General features: G+C 50.4%; 1 protein-coding gene and 1 long non-coding RNA gene across 4 annotated transcripts in view; one reads left to right on the plus strand and one right to left on the minus strand.

The window, feature by feature from the left end:
- The window catches only part of GALNT16 (polypeptide N-acetylgalactosaminyltransferase 16), a 75,860-nt gene extending 67,481 nt beyond the window's left edge, over nt 1-8,379 (minus strand). Inside the window, exons 1-2 of one of the 2 annotated variants that reach the window (XM_019733558.2) lie at nt 8,238-8,379; nt 7,592-7,881 (exon numbers count right to left, since the gene is read on the minus strand). In XM_019733558.2, coding sequence (XP_019589117.1) covers nt 7,592-7,768 — 177 coding nt within the window. In that variant the 5' untranslated portion in view covers nt 7,769-7,881; nt 8,238-8,379. The other variant, XM_019733557.2, reaches the window with a different exon arrangement.
- Nucleotides 8,226-18,409, plus strand: LOC141570537 (uncharacterized). Of its 2 annotated transcripts, none has more exons than XR_012494626.1 (3): nt 8,226-8,354; nt 8,439-11,489; nt 11,839-18,409. It is a non-coding gene; the product is annotated as an uncharacterized LOC141570537 (long non-coding RNA). The 2 variants fall into 2 exon arrangements; XR_012494625.1 differs by having other exon boundaries at nt 8,439-8,899; nt 10,438-18,409.
- Nucleotides 18,410-21,246: the final 2,837 nt, after the last annotated feature.

Below are 21,246 nucleotides of genomic sequence, written 5' to 3' on the forward strand. Positions count from 1 at the left end.
AGACATCACTCAGAGATCACATGTTCTTTCTCCCTGAGCCTTTGGCTGGGATCTACCCCAAACCCTGGGATAATGCCCCCAGCCTCCCATACTCCCCTCAAAACCCCATCACCAGTGAAGTATTTCACAGAGAGGAAGAAAAACGGCTTCCAAGCAAAGAATCTGCTCCCATGGAACTGATCGCAGACGTGGCCACTTTGGAAGGCAACATCGGTCTCCTCTGGCTGTGGCACCCAAGGGCAGACCCCCTGGAAATGAAAGACCTTGAAATGTCAGAAGCCCTCCCAACAGTTTATTTAAAGAAGCTAACAGCCACAGCTGCTGTGAGAAGATAGAGGGGTGAAAATCTGAACTCTGAAAAGCGTAACTGACAGGAGTTGAGTGTATGTGACCTGAACCACTAAAATAGAGCACCTGCAGCTTGCCAGGGACACATGAAGCCATATCATCCCAGTCACCTGGGCACTGGGGAAGCCACTTGAACGGTAGTGGACACGGCCTCAGACAGGCCCAGGGAGAGCCCTCTTCCTGAGAGCAGCCCCTTTCATCCGCCAGCTGCCTCAAAAGAAGCTGCGTGGGTGCTTAATTTGCCAGGCTTCAGGTGCCCACCCAAGGATGGGTGCCTGCCTGCATGTCTGAGGCCTGGACATGTCAGCCTTCCAGAGTCTGCTTGTACAGAAAGGTGAACCCGTGACTGGGGACAGGAAAGGGCAAGAATTCCAAGTTTCTGCATTGCCAGAAAACATCCTTTCCAGAGTCCCAAATGCACCCAAAGAGAACATGATGAACCAGATGAGAAACAAAGGGGGACTTAATCAGGTACCAGAGAATTAATTCCTTACAGAGAAATTCTTCCCACACAAAACTCCCTCCAGAGACAGAGCCCTCCCTGTCTTGCACTATTCCAATATTTCAACAAGGGTGCCATCAAATTGTGTCTTTCAAATCTCTTCAAGTACCAATACCCTTCACTCCCCCTCACCAGCCGCACCAGCCACACACACGTGCGCGCACGCACACACATATACACACACACACAAGTACCTCATTGATCTCACATTGTAAGGAAATGAAGTGTTCCGGCCATAGAGCGTTTTTTCAAAGAACTTAGATTTACCTGTTTAAGAACAAACACTAATATATTTGACCATACTGCTGAAAAACTTTCTGAACTGAATGACATAGTTCTCTGATGTAGCAAGCCCATACACTGAATGTAATTTATCACTCTCTGATGACTCAGGGACATCGGAAAGTGGTAAGTTTCTGAGCCCATCTTTATTATCACTGCCTATAAGGCCTAATGATCTGGCCTCTACTTTGGGCCACTTCTACCCTTGCTTAGGTTGTCCCTGTGAAGCACACACCTGGCAGAGATGGTACCCTGGGCTTGGCTGTCTGGAACACTCACTCCCTAGATGCCTGCATGGCTCACTCTTTCCATTCATGCCACAGCTCTAACACCATCTTATCAGAGAGGCTTTTCCTAGCCATCCTTCTCTCATCTTCCTGTCTTCTTTGCTGCTTTATTTTATTTTCCTACATAAACACACAGCTCAGGTACACTACCAGCCAGAGCCACCCAGACAAGCAATGGCCATGGCCCTGGGAGACAGGACAGGATACCTGTAAGCTCTCCCCAGGTTGGATGAAGGAAATAAAAGAAGTGGAATATGGGGAGGTCAGACTCCAGGGGTCTCAGTAGGTGAGGAAAGCTTTTGTGGGCCCAGGCCCTTGGAGAGGGAAAGGTGCTAACGACCAGTGACCAGTGCTTCCTACTTTGCAGCTTTGCCTCTGACCAGCCTTAGCCGCCCTCCCCTTGGCAGCTCCAAAGGAACAGGGAGGGGATAGCACAGCAGCAGTTATGCGTTTCTTTAGTCACCCTCCTCCCTGGCCTCAGTGTGTTCAGCCAGCCTGCTTCTCTGGGAGCCAGGTCTCTTGCGGTGCAATAACTGGACCCCATTTCAAACTCTGTTACAGAGCTGCCTGACATCTCAGGAGACAGGCAGGACAAGAAGCCTTTTTCTCCTCCTTCCCACTGCTGCTGGAAGGAAGAGCGGACAGGGAGTGTGAAGAGAAACCCTGGTCAGGCTTTGGACCAGTCCAGTGATGGCCGATGGTTCAGTGAGAAAGCTTTCCTGCTGGTGAAAAGACACCTCTCTCCCTACAATTTTTACCCGCGGGTCCCAATTCTGTTCATTGGAACCCTACAGAATCATTCAAATAAGTCTCCTGTCTTTTTCTGTTGGCTGAATACTAAGCATTGATGGGGGATTCAGAAATGTGAGTCATGGTTAAGAAGTTTACACTTTAATTGAGGAGTCAAGGCTGATTTTATTGAGTCATGGAATAGTTTAAAAAATAATTATCTTGATTGGCTTTATCAGTATAACATTAACAGATTTTATAGAAAATGTTGGAAAAAGCCAAAATATGGAAGGGGGAATTACCCATAATCCTACATTCCTATTGCTAACATTTTGTTCTACATGGTTTTGTACTTTCTTCCCCCCAACTAATGTTTCTAGAGTGACTACGAAGCAGGGTGCTGGTCTGGGTGCTCCAGGAAAGATGTGCTGAAGCATCAGACTTGGATCTGACCCTGAAGATGCTGTAGGGAAAAGAGACACTCACGTGGGCTTCAGAGGCAAAAACATGAGTTTCAGAGGCATACACTAGTTGCCAGATCCTGGGCGAGTCACAGAATCTCTCTAAGCCTCATTTACTCAAATGTTAACTGGACCTGATAATGGCACATTCCTCATAAGTTGGTGAGAGGATTCAAATGTCCAAGTGTCCACTGAATCAGCCACCGTAAATATTATACAGAGGTAACAGCGATTACAGAGGCTGGACATGTGCAGAGCAAGGACTACCAGTACTCAGAGGGAGACTGAGGCCCTTGAAACCGTTGCCACAGCAGGCTGTCCACTGTCTGGGACGGCACCGAGCACCGTGACTGATTTAGTGAACCGAATGGCTGCCCAAGTGTAACCATCATTGACTCGTGTCTGAAAGCTCTGCTCCCTGCTTCTTTCCAGAAGCTTTGGGTCTCCTGTCTGTTTGTCCTCTTTATGTCTTTGCCCCACTGTTCATGGGGAAGGTGTTCCAGGTCTCAAGAAGCAGACGGGGATAAATCTTCAATCTTCTGACGGTAATGAACTGCTTGGCTCACCTCTAACCCCAGGGTGGTTTCCTCCATTACAGCAAGACAGTCCCCTGGGGAATTCGGCCTCACCTTGCCTATCAGTGCCTCACATTGACTTAAATGGCACTTCCAGAGCCAGGGCCTCTTCCACTCATAAAACCAACAAACAGCCACCAGAGAAGAAAGCCAGGCCCAAAGCCCTCAGAGCAGCCAGTGGGGAAACTGCTGTTATGGCACAGAAATAAGGGACCAGAACGAAAAGCACCCTACAACTAATCCTGTGCCCTTGGGCCTCAGGCCTCCCAGGGAGGTGACTCTCATGCTGTTAGGGTCCTTACCAGTCCTTGGTGCCTCTGTGCTGTCCCTAAGTCCTACAAGTGGGTCTCAGCATGATCCCAGCAACAGGAAATCAGACCCTTTCAATCTGAACATGTGGCAAAGGGAATTGTGTGTGGCACCTAGATAAATTAAAAATAAAACCATTTTCTGTCATTTAGGCAAATCATATTCTCCCAGTTCTGAAATGCACACATTATAAATAAAATATAAACTCAGACAGATCTGATTGAAGCCTCTGCTCTCAGAGAACGACACCGGAAAGTCATCTTGTGTTCTCTTCTGCTAGATAAGGGGGGATCCCTGCGAGGCCTCGAGGGTTACTGCAGGACCTTCTCCTGACAGGGTGGTGTCCCTCTTCAAACCATAAACCTCACAGAACCCTTCAGGAGAACTCCCTAAAAGCCATTTATTCACTTCTAGAAATGAAGCTATTATCAGCTTACCTAAGGATCAATAAATCTTAGAAATCATTTAACCCAAAGTTAACACAGAACAACCAAGGTCCAGATATGTTAAGTATTTTTTCCATGGTCACTCAGCAGTATCCCAATTGTAGAATAAGAAACCATAGTTTATGGAAACTCTTGCCTCAACTTTCATGGTTCCAAATAGGAGATGTTGCAAATGGGTATACCTATCCTAAAAGACTATCCGTTACAGTCTTTAAAAAATATGTCTATAAAATGAAATTCCATGTAACAACTTAGCATCCCATCCGTGCCTGTTAGAGAATTTGCATATGGAAAACCTGGGTCCCAAACCAATCACAAATGTTCTTCCCAACTGTGAGGACTGAAGACTGAAGGCCACCTGTGTCTGCCTCGCCTCCTGCTTTTGCAGCTGTCCTGTGCCAGCGTGCATGGATATAGGTTCAAGTTCAAGTTGATGTCTCTAAACCTACTCCCTTCCCATAAAGACAGCATGGGAAAAAATCACAAACCCTGCCACAACGTAAGCAGCCATTGAGGAATGGAGTCAGTATCTCCCTTTAGTTTTACAGATTCTATACCAATTTTACACATCAAAATTTGTAACACATGGACTGACAGCAGGATAGAATATTAAAAATCAGAACCTCCCTGAGAAATCACGCCTCATGGTTGCCATGCCAATGGCCCACAATGCCAGAAAAGGGCCTCTAAGGTCCAGACGCAACTTGGCTGGCTTCAAATGGCCCAAACATTGTGAAGGCAGAGCTGCCTCCTGGCCCAGGCTGCTATGCAGACCCTCCCTTTCCCAACTCAGCTCTCTGACTCCCCAGGGGAGTGTGATGACGCCTGTCTGAATTTTCTCATCCTGTCAGCAGTACTGGCCACATCATTCTCTAAGAATCCAAAATCCGCATGCAGCATCCTGGCCCAGCTAAACAGACATGTTTGGGAACTGCAAGAAGACCAGTGAGAGCTTAACCACAGATTTCAGGGAGAAGGCCAATCCTCAGCTGCACCTGCCCCTTTTAAATTGAATAAAGGGTTCAACTCCCCGAGAAGCTGAATATGTATCCCCCTATCTCCTTAGTTAGGTAAGTCAGGTTGGAGCTGGGAATAAAATATGAGGGGGTATGAAGCTAGGACCATTGACTGCTCCCAGAGATGGGCAGAAATCTGCTTCACTCATCTCACCAGTACTTAAGTCTTGCTGTGTGCATCAATGTGGCGATGCAAGAAGCTTCTGCATAGTCTCTGTGTGAGAGCTTACATTCAATGAGGAGACAGGGATGACTAAGAATCCCTCTGAAGTGAAATATCTTGTAAGATAGGAATATAACACAAGGCTGTGACAAAGGCCATGTGTGTCTGGGGACCAATAATCCTATGGAACACACATCCAGGACTAAAGCTTAAGAACAGAGAGGGAGCTGGCTATGCCCCTATGTGGCCAGAGAAGGCTCTGGCGCTCTCTCCCAGGAACTTCCACTTTCCCTCTCTTCCTGCACCCCGACTCCCTGGCTCCAGGGAGCTCCGATACTCCTTCACACTTTAAACTTGACTTCCAGTTCACAGCCCTTTTCTAATCTGCAGCAAGTCAAACCCCATGGGACCCAGGACAGGGCAGGAGGATGTTCACTGGAGCCTGCCATGACCTCCAATTTCCACCCCTCAAAACTGCTGCATTGCCTCCAGCAGTGCTGCCCACACCATCCAGGGCTCTCAGTCTGAGTGGCGTTCCGGGCTGATCTTGGAGGGCGCTCAGAGAAGCAGGGGAGAGGTCCAAGAAGAAGGTCAGGGTTCCGAAGCAGAGGCAAAAGGGGGGAGACCCAGCAGCTTCCTAGCGCCCTTTTCCCTTCCATTCCCCTCTCTTTCCCCTCCTCTTCCTCTTCCAGCTCGGACCCTCCGCCCATCACATCACACAAATGACAGAACATTCTAGCCAGCCTGCTTGTCCCTTGCTACTTCGTGCCCACTTACCCTGAGGCCAGGGCTGACCCTCTCATGACATAAGAAGGAGGCAGCTTGGATGAATCCATGGTGTGGAAACTCCCTAGGGGCCTGGGGCCACTAGTGCTTTGGCCAGTTCCACTCCAATCTGTCAGTCCACTCAGATCCCAGCACTATGGAGTCTTTACACAGGAGTTTTTTTTTCCTCATCAGCTTTTCTGTTCAAGCAGTCCCAAGTGTTTTGGAAACAGTGTCCTCATGACAGGGACTCTCAGCCAAGAAAGGGACATTCCACCTAAGGAGGCTCAGCCCGAGTTCAACCAGACAGGGGTCTGAGAACCGGGGCTGGGGAAAACCAGTAAACCTCAAGGTCTCCTCAAGCAAAGCAGGGAAATACTGACCTTTGCAGGGGATTTTTACTTCTTCCGGGGCGGGGCGAGTAACAAGACACAGAATGTGGGGCAGGATGGGAATATGAGAGCACTTCCACACCAACACCCCCTCCCCACCATATTCCTGGGGCTCAGCTGCCTTTGCACAAACATCTCAGATTGTACTCCACACAAGCCTTAGCCCTCCTGACCCTGCACCTCCCCGAGGAGCTCCTCGCCCCTCCCTACCCAGGCCCAGATCTTTTCACGTCAGAATCCTCACCCTGCTCCACTACCCACCCCCTGGCCCCACACTTTGCTCTCCCTCCTCTTGGTCCTCATCCAGCCAAGCTGCCCCCGCCCAGCAGTCTCAGGGGTCGTCCAAGGCTCTTGCCCACCACTCGTCCCGGTGGGAAGAAGGCGGCACGCCCGAGCGCGCCTCTCGGCGGGTCCCAGAGCCTACCACCTCAACAGGTGCCCCTGCCACGCAGGGCCGTCAACCTGGGCGCAGGCGGAGGCGGCGGCAGGCACGCCCCCTGCAGGGCGGCGGGGACTCCTCACGCCCCAGCCCAGATCCCGGGAGCGCCTAGGGTCCCCGCAGCTCAGACGAGACCCCCGCGGTGATCCGCCGCCTTTGTTTCCCTACTCGCCTTGACCTCGCAGGGCTGACCTCGTGAAAGGGAATCTCCGAGCGGGTGGGCAAACACTGCCCACTCACCCGTCCTGATGGGGTGAGGGGCGCGTACAGGACGAGACCTTTCCCCTACCCAGAGAGCCCCGGGTATGTTAATGGGGAGTACTTCGTGCCTAAGAAGCAGGTTCAAGTTGACCCGAGCCGAGAAAGGGGCTCAAAGCCGGGCGCAGCCCCTAGCAATCCTGCCTTACCCAACGCCCCCACCCCACGTCCTTGGCCCCCAGGAGGTTGGAGAGGGGGTGCGCACGGCCACCTACGCGCTCAGCTGCGCGCAGTTCCCACTGCCTGCTAGCAGCGCTCAAGGTCCAGCCGCCTTCCGGAGCGGACTAGGCACGGGCAGCCCCCGGCCCCGGCCCGGCGGCGCAGTGCCGAGAGAGCCGCCACGTTCCCAATCTCGCGCGCACGCCGGGCCCACCAAACTTGCAGCACTTTCTCCCAGCCCCCACCCGCTGTCACCCTCCCTCCATCCGTGCGCCCTGGCCCCGCTGGCCCAACGGAGGTTGCCATAACAACAGGCAGGAATGCTCCAACATATACAAAGCCGGCAGAGCGCGGCGGGCACGCAGCCCCTGGCCGGGCCCCGCGCCCTCTGCAGCCGCGCGAGGCTAGGACGCGCGCCGCGGCTCCCCGGCCGGCCGCCCGGCGCGCAGGGCGTACTCACAATGAGTGGGATGGTGCGGTCTTCGCGGAGCTGCTCCGGCCTCCCACCGGCCCTCTGAGCGCCGCGGCCGCTGGAGGATGCTGCATGGGCTCGGTTGTCCTGCCATAAGTAGTAGAAAGTGCCCAGGATCCAGGCTACGGTAAGGATGGCGATGGCATTGGCGCGGATCTTCCTCATGGTGGGCAGGCGGGCGCCCCGAGTGGGGGTCCGGGCCGGCGAGCTCTCGGGGCCGGAGCGGGGGCGCTCGCAGCCCCAGCTGTTTGTTTTCGCTTGCGCCCGGCTGCTCAGTCCTGCAGAGCAGAAAAAGGAGAGAGGTGGGGGGTGGGGGGGTGATGGGGAGAGACAGGCGCGCGGAGCTATCCTCACGGTCCTAATGCCCTTCAGCCCCGCGCGCGCGCGTCCCCCGGGCGCCCATTCATTTGCGCGCAGAGCCCGCCAGGCGCTCCAGCCCTCACTGGCCGTCCCGGTTGCTGCGCTCTAGGAGAGAAGCGCCACGGGTGCCAAGCGGCGCGTGAAGAAGACCCGGCAGACACCCGCGTCGGAATGGCGACCGGCCAGAGCCAGTCTCCGCTACCACCGCTTGGTGACAGAGCGACCGGCGGCTGCCCCCGCGCGGCCCTAATCGGTCCCTCCTACCTCCACCCACCTCCCGACCAAGCGGCCCTGAGTCACTGGCTGGAGATGCGCGACCCCGACCCGGGCCCGCGCCGCGGAGCTGCGGATTCGGGCTGCGCTTGAACTGCGCTCTGGCGCGGGGTTTAAGGTATGTTCGGCGAATCCTTGGGGAGGGGAGGCCGGCTAGGCGGGAGGAGAGAGTTTGCACATTTTGCACATGAATCTTCCTCAGCCTAGGATTCCGAGCCGCCCGAAGCCCCCCCCCCCCCCCGCCCCAAGGAGGGATTGGAAGCTGGTGCACTTGACATTCGAAGACAGCAAGGGGAAGCGACGCTGCTTCACAGCTAGTGAAAGGAGAACGGGGGTTCAACCACCCCACATCTTCCATTGGCCTAGAGTTCCCAGCTTTCATGATGCTCTTCTCCACCCGCCTCACTGTCCCTGGCTAACGCTGAGGTATCATCATCACCATTTCATCAGGAAGAAGGGAGTTCAGAGAGGCTGGAAGATTCTCCCAAGGCCACGCAACTAATTAGTGGGCAGAGCCCAGTCTAGAAGCCATCTCTCTGACACTTTCAACAAAGTGCAAAACAGTGGGGAGTGACACAGACACGGAAATTATAGCGATTCTGCCCCAGTCCTGGCAGCATTGAGAACCCTGGGTGAACCACTCTCACTCCCGCAGAAGGCAAGGTGAGCTAAATTAGCTCTAGAAGACCACCAGCACGGGCTGGGCACAGAGCAGACACTAAATGAGTAGAGGTGCAATAGACAAACCAAGTGGATCGCAGAAGAAGAAATAATGTATTGCAAGGTGGTCCTAGGGAAGGCTTCTCACAGAAGGTGGATACATCTTTTGAGTAAGTTCTTAAGAGACAGGAAAGGCGGAGGGCAGGGCAGGGTATATGGGCTGCATCAATAGCCCGAGCAAAGGTTCTGAGGATGGAAATACTTGCTGTGTTCAAGGAAGAGAGCTGCCTGGCATTGCTGGGGTCCAGGATGCTGGGAAAGCCTTGGTGGAAGGTGGCCAGGCTGAGAGAATCTGGATTCAGGAGGCCCCTGAAGTTGGTAGGGAATCTGCTTCCTGCTAGTGCGGCAGGACACTGGCTCATATGAAGGCCCACAGAGGGTCCTAGCCTCCGAATGAAGCTGCCTTGGGAATCAGGCAAACGGTGAGGTCATAGCTCATTCCTTCCTCCAGCCACCCCATCAGCACCGCTCATTTCCCCGGGGTTCTCCAGCACTCAGGACTGAACCACACAGCAGATGCATGGGGCAGACCCAGTGGTCATGTCTGCTGTGGGAGACCAGGGAGACCTTGCTCCTTAGGAATCAGGCCCCAAAGGCATCTGCACAGAAAGCAAGTGTAAGGGAGCTGCCCTGCTGGTGTCCCCACTTCCACACATGCTCTCACGTCAACCAAGTGGAGAGACTCGAGCAATGGCCCTCTGTTGCCGTAGGCTTGCTCCCCTCATCCCAGCCTGGTCTATCTATGTCTAGTTGCTTTTAGTCTTGAGAGAACCAGGTAAGAAGATACGGGATCCAAATTCATCTCATCAACCCCTAGTGAGAAGCTCCACACTCAGCCCTAGGCCTGAGGGATGAAGCTGGACCATGCCAAACTGAAATCAGGCTGCAGGGGGTGGTTCTGATGGCTCTGGAAGAAGGGCTCTATGAGGAGAGGGAGGGAAGGAGGAGCTGGAATTTGGCCAAGTTTCTACAAGTCTCACCCTTTATTCCCCAGGGCTCAGTGGTGAGTATGCTTCACATCTGACAAATTGTCACTTCCTGGTAGCTCTGTCCCAAAGAGAAGACTTCCCCACTCCCCCTGCCAACCCCCACCAGAAAATCCCATAGGAGCATAGCCTTTCTGGATGGTGTTAGACTTCACAGCCAGCCTTTCCTTAGATGGACACAACAAATTTCCCTGGGGGTGGGGGTGAGGGTAAGGGAGCAGATAATCACCATGCTTACCTGACTAACAGAAACGTGACATAGACAGAGGTTGGGTGATGGGCCTCAAACCACAGGCACACTAGAAGAGCTGGGAACTAGCAGCGGCCACCTCAGATACAACAGTGTGTGGTTCAGTCCTGAGTGCTGGAGAAACCTGTGCAAATGAGCGGTGCTGATGGGGTGGCTGGAGGAAGGCACAGTTGTTCTTCCAGGGGCTAATCCCTGAGACAGAGTTCAGTGTTCAGAGATGACAGTGAGCATTGTTTCCTCTCTAGGCCTAGGAGTGGATTCCAGCAGAAGCATAGAACCAAGGTGACAACTGAGAGACAGTGTTACCTAACATTCACTGAACTTCCAAAACAACAGGAGTGATAATAATAGCGACAGTTCACTGAGTACACAGCAGGTGCCAGGTGCTGTGCTGGCATCTCACACATTATCTCTAACATACCCACAGCCTGCAGACGAGGACTCAGGCTTGTTTGGTGAGGGTCTCGGTTGCCAAGAGTCCTACAGCAGGTAAGTGGTTGGTTTCAGTCCATTTGCTGTGCCTGTGTCTGGGCACCAGTGCAGTGTTTCTGAGGTCACTGGGCAGTCTGCAGGGTGGTCACAAGTTCCGTATGCAGGGACCCCATGTCCCCTTCTGTGCCTCCATTTTCTTTTCTGTAAAAGGAAGGATGCGGAGAGATGACCTCCGAGGTCCCTCCAATTGTGTCATTTTGGACTTCCAGTTCCTTGGGCATGGTCTCCCTTGTGCATTGCTCTTAGGCACGGTCCCCTTCCTTTAAAGCTGCTGAAGCAAGCACTCAGGTAAGCTGGGCAAAGTGCCCGGTGCCCTTGGCGCTCCCAGAGGCCCCAGGGAACTCTCTGCCCCTGCATTTGATGTGGGGATCGATGGGGGGGGGGGCAGGTGGATAACAGAGGGGAGAAAGGGTATAGCTTGGTATAAAACCCTAGCTCTTGAGTTGGACAACCTGAATTCAAATGCTGATTCTGTCATATATTAGGAGAGTGGTTTGGGCAAATTCTTAACCTCTCTTAGCCTCAGTTTCCTCAACTGTGAAATGGAGCATGATAGCCCATAACTTGAAGCATTGTTGGGAAAGATAGGATGAAATAAAGCATGCAAGATCCAGTGCCTAGTAACCAGCCCAGTGCCCTGGAGGCCCACTCTCACAGGCGCTGCTGCTGGCTGCTGGGGTGAGGGGGCACTCCTGAAGGGCCTGCCCAGGGCACACACACAGGACTGCTCACCAGTGCTGAGAAAGAGTGCAGACCCCAGGCAGGCCTCTTCAGCCACACCCAAGGACAACTGCCTGCCCAGAAGGTGGGTGGCTGCCTCTGCCACAGTTTCTGCTGCGTGGACTGGAGGCGGGGCAGGGGGTGTGGGGAATACAGGGCCCCAGCCTCTGCTGGTGTCTGTCCTTGCTAGCATACCCATTGCCCTTCAGACCCTGGACCGGCCCCCCAGAAGCCTCTTGACCTGTCTGCAGCTGCAGCGGGGCCCGAGAAGGTAGAGGAGGGGAACAGATTATACCTCCATGTCTGCTATAAGCAGGAAAGGAGGAAGGGATGGTGAACAGTGTGTTACCATGCAATAGGCATTGCACCAATACACACTCTCAGAATACTCCCCACGACCCTGCGAGGAAGGTGCAACCATCTCCACTTCACAGATGAAGAAGCTGATGCCTGCAGAGGGAAGGCAGCCATCAAGAGGTGCATCTACTACCCACTGCCAGATGACCGCACTTAGTGCACCAGTGTCTCTAAGGAGAACTTACTTGTAAGTTTAGTTTCTGCCACTGGAGTGTAAGCTCCATGAGGGCAGGAGTTCTGGTATGTTTTGTTCACCACTGTCTCCCCAGTGCTTAGAACAGTGCTTGGCATATAGTGGCACATAGTACATGCTCATTAAATATCTGGTGATGGAAGGGAGGGAGGGAAAGAGGCAGGCAGAGGTAAGAAAAAGGGTAGAGTCGCTCTGAGGAACATGCACTTCTCTCTTAAGTCAAGCACTTGAAAGTCGGGGGCAGGACTAGAGCCCAGAGAAAGGGAGGGATGTATGTAGGGTCAGTGTGGGCCAGTATAATAAGTAACCCAGGTCCCCTAACAGTGCTTCTTCCTCAGAAGCAGTTGGCTCCCTCCCCCAAACACGGGCCAGGGGACAAACCTTGCTGCCTCAGGATGGGGAGGTGAGAAAGTCCTTTCTGGTCCCATCAGAAGGCAGGGGAGGAATGACCTTGATTTGGTGGATAACTCCAGGGACTACAAATGTTATTACTGATCATGAAATAACCCAGCTGTTGCATTTGGGAATAATAGAATTACAGAGTCTCAGGGCTAATTAGCAATGTGTGAGATGCTTTTTCTTAACAGCAAGGAATTCCTACAAAGGAGAAATGTGTACATAAAGCCAGCTGGCCAGCAGAATTGGTCCCAGAGGCAGAGCCCCAGCCAAGGCCGCCCTGACCTCCCCATGTCCACAGCCTTCTGCTTGGTCCCTTTCCCTCCTCCGCAGCCTCTGCGGAGCTGAGTGGCAAAGGTCCTCAGATGGCTCAAAATTCTAGGCCACTGTCTGTCACATGCCTGTCTCTCGCCCCTGAATGACAGTTCCTCTGAGGAGGGCCTGGCAGCCTTCTTTTGTGTATCACCAGTTTCTAGCACAGTATTAGGCATCATGGCAGCGCTCACTAAATATTTGTGCAATGAGTAAATGAATGAGTAAGTATCTAAGGTCACAGGCTGCTCCTACTCCCCATTCTAGCCCAGGAAAATGCCACATAGCCCAGTCAGATGGTAAAGCCAATGCCTGTTTTCCCATTGTGGGGGGTATTTCCAGTCCCTTTCTTTTCCTTCTTGAATGCCTACCATGCCAGGTACTTCTGTGGTTCCAGGGATACAAAAATGAACAAAATCTGATCCCAGCTTCTGAGGAGCCCAGTAACTGATAATGGAGAATATAAATAAATGGTCATAAGATTATATAATAGAGCCCCATAGAAGCCTAACGGGGGCTTCTTCACAAGGAAGAAGTCATCTGAGAGCTGAGTTCTTAAAGGATAAGCAGGTGGGTAAGATGTGGAAGGGAATTCTGGAAAGAAGAAGAGGCAAACAAAGGAATTAGGATGTGGATGTGGATGGGAGCCCAGGAGTGAGGAGTGGTTTGGGGTGCATGGTGTTGGGGGCGGTACGGTAATGAGGTTAGAGAGGCAGGTGTGGACCAGTTAACAGACGTCTTCTATGCCTTTGTGAAGAAGTTTGGATTTATTCTGGTAAGCCATGGAGAAACATCCAAGATTTTGAAACAGGGAGTAACAGGATCAGTTATAAATTTTAGTGAGGAGGCTGGAGACTAGTGGCGGGGATCACAGTGATACTGTAATAGTCCAAGCAAGCAATTCTGTGGGCCTGGGTTAGGGCAGAAACACTGGAGCAGATGAGAAAGAAGGTAGATTCAAAGGATTTGGTGATCAGTGGAGGTGGAAGTGAGAAAAAGGAATTGAGAATAACGTGCATTTCTTGAGTAGGAGATAAGTGCTTTGGTTTAAACCATTAACAGAAATGGGGGATGCAGGAGGAGGTGCAGATTTGGGAGGCATGTTCAACTGCAATTGAGTTCTCTGTGGTCCACGCAGAAAGGCAGGTGTACCTGGGGGCCTGGTGCTCAGGAAGTGGAGTGGAAGAGCCCGCTCAGGTAGAGAGGAGAAAACCAGAACACAGCTGGGCAGAGATGCTGCTGGGAGGCTGCCCATGGACCGAGCACCTGGGCTTGGGGGAGAGGCCACGTGTATCAGAGGGTTGGACTCCTGGGTCCCTCATGTGAAGATGAAGAAACAGAACTGGGTTTTTGTTTGTTTGTTTGTTTGTTTTTTCTGCCTCCATCAGATGCCCTGATTCAAGGCCCTGAACCCAGGCTCTTAAGAATACTCATTTCTTTATCAAGGACCTTATCATCTGGTACATATCAGGATAGACCTCTATACCTAGGGCTGAACAAAATTTGGCTCACAAAGAGGTCAGACCATAAGACCAGAGAGAATTTGATTTGAAAAAAGACCCATGTTCCTGCTTCTGTATTTCCTTCTGTCTAACGGTACCTAAAATTGATACTTCCATTTTTCTTAAGAAACTGGGAAGCAGAAATTAAGAAAATGTTCCCAGGATTGGTATATATTTTGAAGCTCTCAGCAAGGCTGAAAATATCCATCGATATATTTTGAAGTGTAATTTCCACTCCCTTACCAGCCAAAGTAATTGAACAGGAAGAAAAAGCTGTTAATGCAGCAGGCATGTAACATCAGATGCATATTGCCTGGAAATTTACCACTGTAAAGCAACTGAGGGTTTTTACAGCCAGTGTTTATAGTCAGACGTGTCCCCTCTTCCTGAGACACCCTCTGAAGCCATCAATCTCGCTTGGATACTGAAATTGTTCCATATCTGGAGCTGATATCAAAGCAGACAGAATTTTAAGAAATGATCCTGCTGGTTTTGTCAGCATATACATCTTGGGGTGTTTCCTCCTGGTAAGAAGTGTAAACAGTTGGGGCTGTCAGTGCTCATGGAGAGATGGCAGAGCCACGTGGCTGGCACGGCCAGGCACATCCTCCCCTCTCCCTTGGCTTCCTTGCACAGGTTGTCCCTCTTACTCTAGGTCGGCATCTCTCCCTCCTGCCTGCTTCTGCCTCCGCCCTGGACAGTAGGTCTGAGGGGTGCAGGCTCTTCAGCAGAGCGGTGGTGGTGTGCCACTTCTCACAGCCTCTGTCTGGCTCAGCAGGATAGACAGACAATAGGCGTTACTGACTTTCATCTTGTCTTCTATCAATGCCTGTGTGTGTGCGCGTGTGTGTGTTATTCCTGAAATTACTGATTTCTTCCCCTATATTGCTGTCCAATGGAAGACATTGGTAAATCCATGTCCAATCATGTGTCTTTCCTTCTGTTTCTGAATCACATATCTTTACAAAGGCCAGTCCTAAAGACAGGCCTTTAGTGTGTTCTTGGACACTGGGATGGCCAGGAGGTGGGAAACCTGAGTATGAGTCCCAGGTGTGCTATTAGCTAGCTTGGTGACCCTGGAAGTCACCAGGGCCTCTTTGTCACATTTACAATGAAGGCTTTGGTACAAAAGGACTTGGAAAGCCCTTTCGAGTGCTAGCATTTTAGGATTCTATTTACTTACATTAATATTTTAACCATTCCCTGCCCCAGCAAGAATTATTGGCAATAAACCAAGATACAGATTTATTTGTTATTATTTGGTCCCCCTGCACATATTGCATATATATATATATATATCTCCAAGCTATTTAAAATATCCCACTGGATCAAGAATCTGAAAACTTCTAGATTACAGCAAACCTAAAAAGGAGAAAGTGGAAGAATATACAAGAAGTTGGCACATCCAGGGACGCCTCTGAGGAGAACTTCAGAACAGGATTGGGAGACTTTTCACTGTATATTTTGTACCTTTTGAATTTTTTTGCCACATGCATTTATTACTACTTCAATTAAAATTTTCTTAAGAGAAGAGTCTTCTCCTTTCTCTTTCTCCTACCACAGGCCTCTCTGCAGCTCAGTTCCTAGGAAAGGAGGAGCTTATGGTGGGGCTGGCGTCACACGCTCCAAGCCACCCCTTAGCCCAGGCCCTACCTAAGAACAGCTCCAGCCGTCCAGCTGGGTTGGCCAGCAGCCCTGCTCCCCTGGCTGCCCCGTGTGCCCAGAGGGGTTCTGAGTGCACACTGCTGCTGGCTGCTCTTGCCGCTGATACGGCTGGGCTGTCAAGCTGGTAAAGGGACCCCATTCGAGGTATTCCAGTAAGGGGCTGGCTCTCATGGCTCCAGCAGCCAGATGGGCAAAAGGGCCTAAGAGTTCAGCAAAGGGAGTACATCCAGACTTAAACTCTCCAGATCTTGCCATTCCCTTTCAAAGAGGCTGCCTTTTGTTTTGTTTTGTTTTCTGCTAATATAACGAGGACAGGAACATGAAAGAGAAAAGAACAAAAGGGCCAGAGATGAGTGGGGAGAAAGGGTCTTTAAGGCTCCTTTTCTCCTGTCCCCACCCCCATGCTACTTGCCTCCACTTGGCAGAGCTGGGCTACAGTCTCTTTGGCAGGGTCCCACTCCCCTGGTTTTCGCCCCCAGTACCCGCTCCTCCTCAGCTTTCCCTTGTGACATCTAGCTTCTTCCTGGCCTTCTTCTTCTGCCTCATTTTCTTAACATCACTTTGGATGGCTACTGGCCCATCACTTCTGAGTCCCCTATGCCTCTGATTTCTCTGATTCCTCCTCCTTGGACTTACTTATTTGGCTCACCTATGCACTGCCACACTGCCCAGAAACAGCTGCCATCTTTAAGGGTCATTTCCCAGCCAGGAGCTGGGATTGCTCAAAGTAGGTTCCTCCACTTTCCATTCCCATCCCCTGCACTCAATTTCTTTCCAGGTGGGGACGGGTTGCCCCCCACTGGACATGGGAAGGTGGAGGCAAGAGGACAATTAAGCCATGACACAGTCAGACAAGGGCAGCAGACAGAGCTGTGCCTATGGTAGAGTGGACACAAAGAGACTCCAACAGATGTAAAGATACAGAGCATGAGGAAAAACAGCCTCAGCGAAAGAAAAAGCAAAGCGTGAAAACCAATAAAAGTGTAATAGATACCAGAAGAGCCTGAGCAGAAACCATCCACAGAACACAGAGAGGACATCAGTGGAGTTAGGTCAAAAAGGAGCAGGAGGGCGGGGGTGGTATTCCAGGGGTTGGAGGCCGGAGGAATGGTGCACAGAAATCTCTCAGGGTCACTCACCTCCCAAGCTGTTGAGCTTATTGGCTGCAGCAAGCAGAATCTATTTAAAACGCACCAGGCATTTTGCCTCATTCTGTTTCCCTGCCCAGAAAGGTCTGGAGCCAAAAGCTTAGGAGCCATTCCAGCGTTAGGACCCTGCACAGGCCACAGGGCTGAGACCATGAAGCTCCCTGCCCCATCTGGGAATCACTCCCCCTCTCCACTCCCCTCACAAGCTGCCAGGCCACTAAACTCACAACATATTGATCACAGTCTCAAAGGTTGTTTGTTATCCACTTCCACTGGGATAGACTCAATGAGTTCCTTCATTCTATCTTCAAGCTTGTCAGAAAGCAGGCGCAGCTCACATGTGACATCTGCGCTAAAGGGATGCTGAAAGGGAGCTCCCTGACCTATGGGGATACTCTTAATGATGACTGGTGAGTCCTGGGGTGATTAGATTACAGCAAGACAAAGAAGACAGCATGAAAGGACGCCAAGGATAAAATGGCCCTAGGGAAACCATATGGGACTTGAATTGGAAAACACCAAAAGCCTCATCCTTTCCCTGGACTGTGTATCTTTGGGAACCTCTAATCTGGAGAAGACCTGACGCCTCATGCACCTGCCACAGAGGAGTACAAAATAAAGCGGGAGCTAAGAAAAGTGGCCAAGGAAAAACATCCATGCAAGCTTTGACGGAGGGATGGGAATGAGGTTCTTCCTTCCCTGGCTCTTTAGCCTGTAAGTTGTGTAAATTACTGCTCTACATGAGATTTATGAGTGATTTATTGATTGATGATCAAATTAAATTTTGCCTGCCAGAGAAGTTGGCTTTTCAAAATAAATTTGAGGTTGATTCTATTTAAAGAAGGATGGTTTGTGAAGGTGAATAATCATCCCAGTCCACGTTGTATGTTTTGGGTGGATGTGGGGGTGAAAGGGGGACTGGCTAGAGATCCCCTATAGTTTGCTTTTAGGTTGCAATCAAGCATTACTTTAAAACAAACAAAACACTTAAGCAGATAGATGTATTGCAGGAGCTACTGCTAAAGAAATATGATTTTGGGGGCCGGCCCAGTGGCTCAGGGGTGGTTGGAGTGCCGTGCTCCTAGTCGAGGTTGCCGGTTTAATTCCCACATGGGCCAGTGAGCTGCGCCCTCTACAGCTAAGATTGTGAACAACGGCTCTCCCTGGAGCTGGGAGGCCGTAAGCAGCCAGCAGCCAGCGTGAGTGGCCATGGGCTGCTGTGTACTGGTGTGAGCTGCCACGGGCTACCACGTGCTGCCAGGAGCGGCTGGCAGCCATCGTGAGCGGCCGGCAGCCAGCAAGAGCTGCCGTCGGCGGCCGACCCACAACCAGCGACCGACTGCCTCAGCCAGAGGAAGTGCAAGGCTCATAATACCAGCCTGGGCCAGGGAGCTGTGTCCTACACAACTAGACTGAGAAACAACGGCTTTAACCGAAGTGGGGGTGGGAGAGGCAGAAGAAAGGGGTGGGGGAAGAAATATGATTTTTTTTAAAGTTCATTATGGAAAATTTCCAATATATATTTAAAAAGTAGCAAGCCTAATTTAAAAAATCCAGCTTCAACAATTAATTCATGGCCACTTCTGGGAGAAACATGGACCTTTGAGCCAGATGACAGAGAGAATGAACTTTACAGTACAGGACAAATAGGATTCAGGATCCAAGTTTCTGCATAAATGCCCTACACTTGAGCCCAGAGTATGAAGAGAAGGGTGGGGAAACATACTTCTGGTTAACAACCAAAGAAGAAACCTGGGACTTAAAAAACAAAACTCTCTCTCTCTCTCTCTCTGAAGGCGGTACTATGCTCAAGGAATAGTAACAGTGGTTTCCTTGAAGGAGGGGAAGCACTGGTGAAGAGATTTCCCTTTTCACTTTATATGTTTTAAAAATTTTTGTACTATGTGCACATCCTAGTTATTTTAAAAGTAACTTGTTAAACACAAACATCATGAAGCTTTGCAGTAACCAAGTCCACAAGCTGTGACAAAAGGGCCAACTGGACTCAGACCACCAAATCTTCATCACATTTTGACCTGGATGTGCTGTCTTTTAGTAATTTGCTCCACTACATGAATGTACTACCTTGCAATCCCAAGCTATACATCATCAGGAGAGGTGCTTCATCTGACATAAAAACCCAGACTTTAATGTTTACTGCACTTCAATAAAGTATTATCAGCAGCCACAACAACAAAAACCCAAGCCGCTGTGTGTGAATAAGTCAAAAAATCACCATTTGGGGGGTTATTGGGTTGATGGTTCAGAGAAAGCTGTTGTTTTGAGAATATAACACGATGCGGCCTTTTTGCAAAAACTCGCTCTTTGGGAACCTCCACTGCAGCATGTGCTTTTGGTTAAGCATTCCTCGGCTGAAACGCAACTCTATGCTGAAATGCCGAGAGGATGAGGCAAAGTCTTGGCCAAGGTCAAGCTCTGCTGATGGTTTGAGAGGGGGATGGCAGCCAACTGCTCTGTACTTGTATAACATTTAAAAAAGAAAAACTAACCCCGAGTCATCTTCTGTTCCTTTTCTGAGCCAACTTCAGTCCTGCTCATTGTATCCAAGAATTCAGAGGAAGCCATATGTGCTCCAGCCTCCAGGGCCAAACCTCCAGGGCCAAACACACATATCTTGATTAAAAAGAAACTAAGCTAGCTGACTGGGGCTCTAGTCAGCCCTGTGGGATATAACAAAAGACATCAGAATTTTACATCAGGTTGGGGTCCACCTAGGAGAGGGCAGAGAAATATACTTTAGCCTCCATTTTGGCTATCTGGTCACCTTTTCTGGAATAACAACTTCGTAGAAAATGGGGGCTCACATCTATGTCTAGGTAATTACTGTAAATAGAGCTTTCAGTTTAGGATACTTAGTGCAAATCTATGCTACATAAAGAAAAACCAATACACCACACCCTCTTTGGGACTGAAAATAAGCACCAGGATGGACTGGAAAGTGTATTTTCTGCCAGGTCATAGGGAATGGATACATAGAGAGAGAACTGTCTTTCAGCAGCTTATAAAGTGCAATCTTTCCATTTTGCACGTCTGTCTCAGTGCTGGCCAGGCAGAGGTAAGCAGGGCAAAGTCCAGGGCAAGTCACGCTCATGCAAAATGCAGGCCCTGTGAGTGAGTCATGTCTTCAGGTTCACGGATGGATAATAATGTGTTAACACGGTGGACCCCTCAAATTTTCTTAGGCAGTCGTGAAACACACACACAAAAAAGTATTTTTAACTTACCGGTTTAACATTGTTTTTTTAAAAGACCCAATTCTATTCAATTCTCTCTATATAGTATAGCCTTAATTCTGCCTATCCTTAAAATGAGAAGCAGTCAGGCTTTTTTTGCTCAATATCCTCCTGTCTACAATACTTGGCAAACTTGCCTAATTTCCACTCTATGCTTATCTCTTACATACCTTACAGCACTAGCAGTGGGGCTGAAGATAAAAGATTTCTCTTCCTTTTTTACAGTTAAATAGTGACCTGAGTAGAAACGTTGAGTTCCCTAAGGCTGCACTCAGCACATCTCTGATGAGAAGAGTATTTTGACCCCAGGGGCAGTACCAGATGGAAGGGGCAGGCTTCTCCCTAGTCGATGAGGCCAGGAGGACATGGTGTGGCATCCTGCTTCCCTCACTCCCCTCCATTCCTTGCACAGTCTCCCTCCCCAGGGAGGAGAGTGTGCAACGAGGCAGAAGGTACACAGCACCCGAGGGAAAGTACCACATCAAGAAATGGTGGGATGTATTACAGAATACTACAGCTAGAACTGCCCTTACAGTGTATCTAATTCCAACTCATCATTTTCTTGATAAATAAAGGAGCCCAGTGATTGGTCCAAAAGACACATAGCTAATGACCAGAACCAGAACGCTGGTCACCAGCCTATTCCTTTAATCCTCCAATTCACGACAGAACTAAGTATAGGAAAGAGCAAAATATAAAGTCCATGGACTGCACCCCCCTCACCCGCACCAACCAAATAAATGTACCTCTTTTAAAACTACCCATGTCTCAATCTTTCATTTCTTTTCAGCCCCATTAGCTTACTAAGCTCAAATTTCTGATTCTTATCCAGGACTTACAGAGACCCTGGTGGCCTGAACAGTCAGAATCCCACCTCTGCCCCAGCACATCGCAGCCTGAGAAGGGAGGTCCTTGGGAAGCAGGAGTAGAATATAAGTAGCCTCTTCAATGCAGAAATTTTCTGGACCACACATCATACTTACTTACAGGAATACTGACTTGAAACTCAGCAGCT

Source organism: Rhinolophus sinicus, linkage group LG03, assembly GCF_036562045.2.
Source record: "Rhinolophus sinicus isolate RSC01 linkage group LG03, ASM3656204v1, whole genome shotgun sequence".
Taxonomy (NCBI): Eukaryota; Metazoa; Chordata; class Mammalia; order Chiroptera; family Rhinolophidae; genus Rhinolophus; species Rhinolophus sinicus.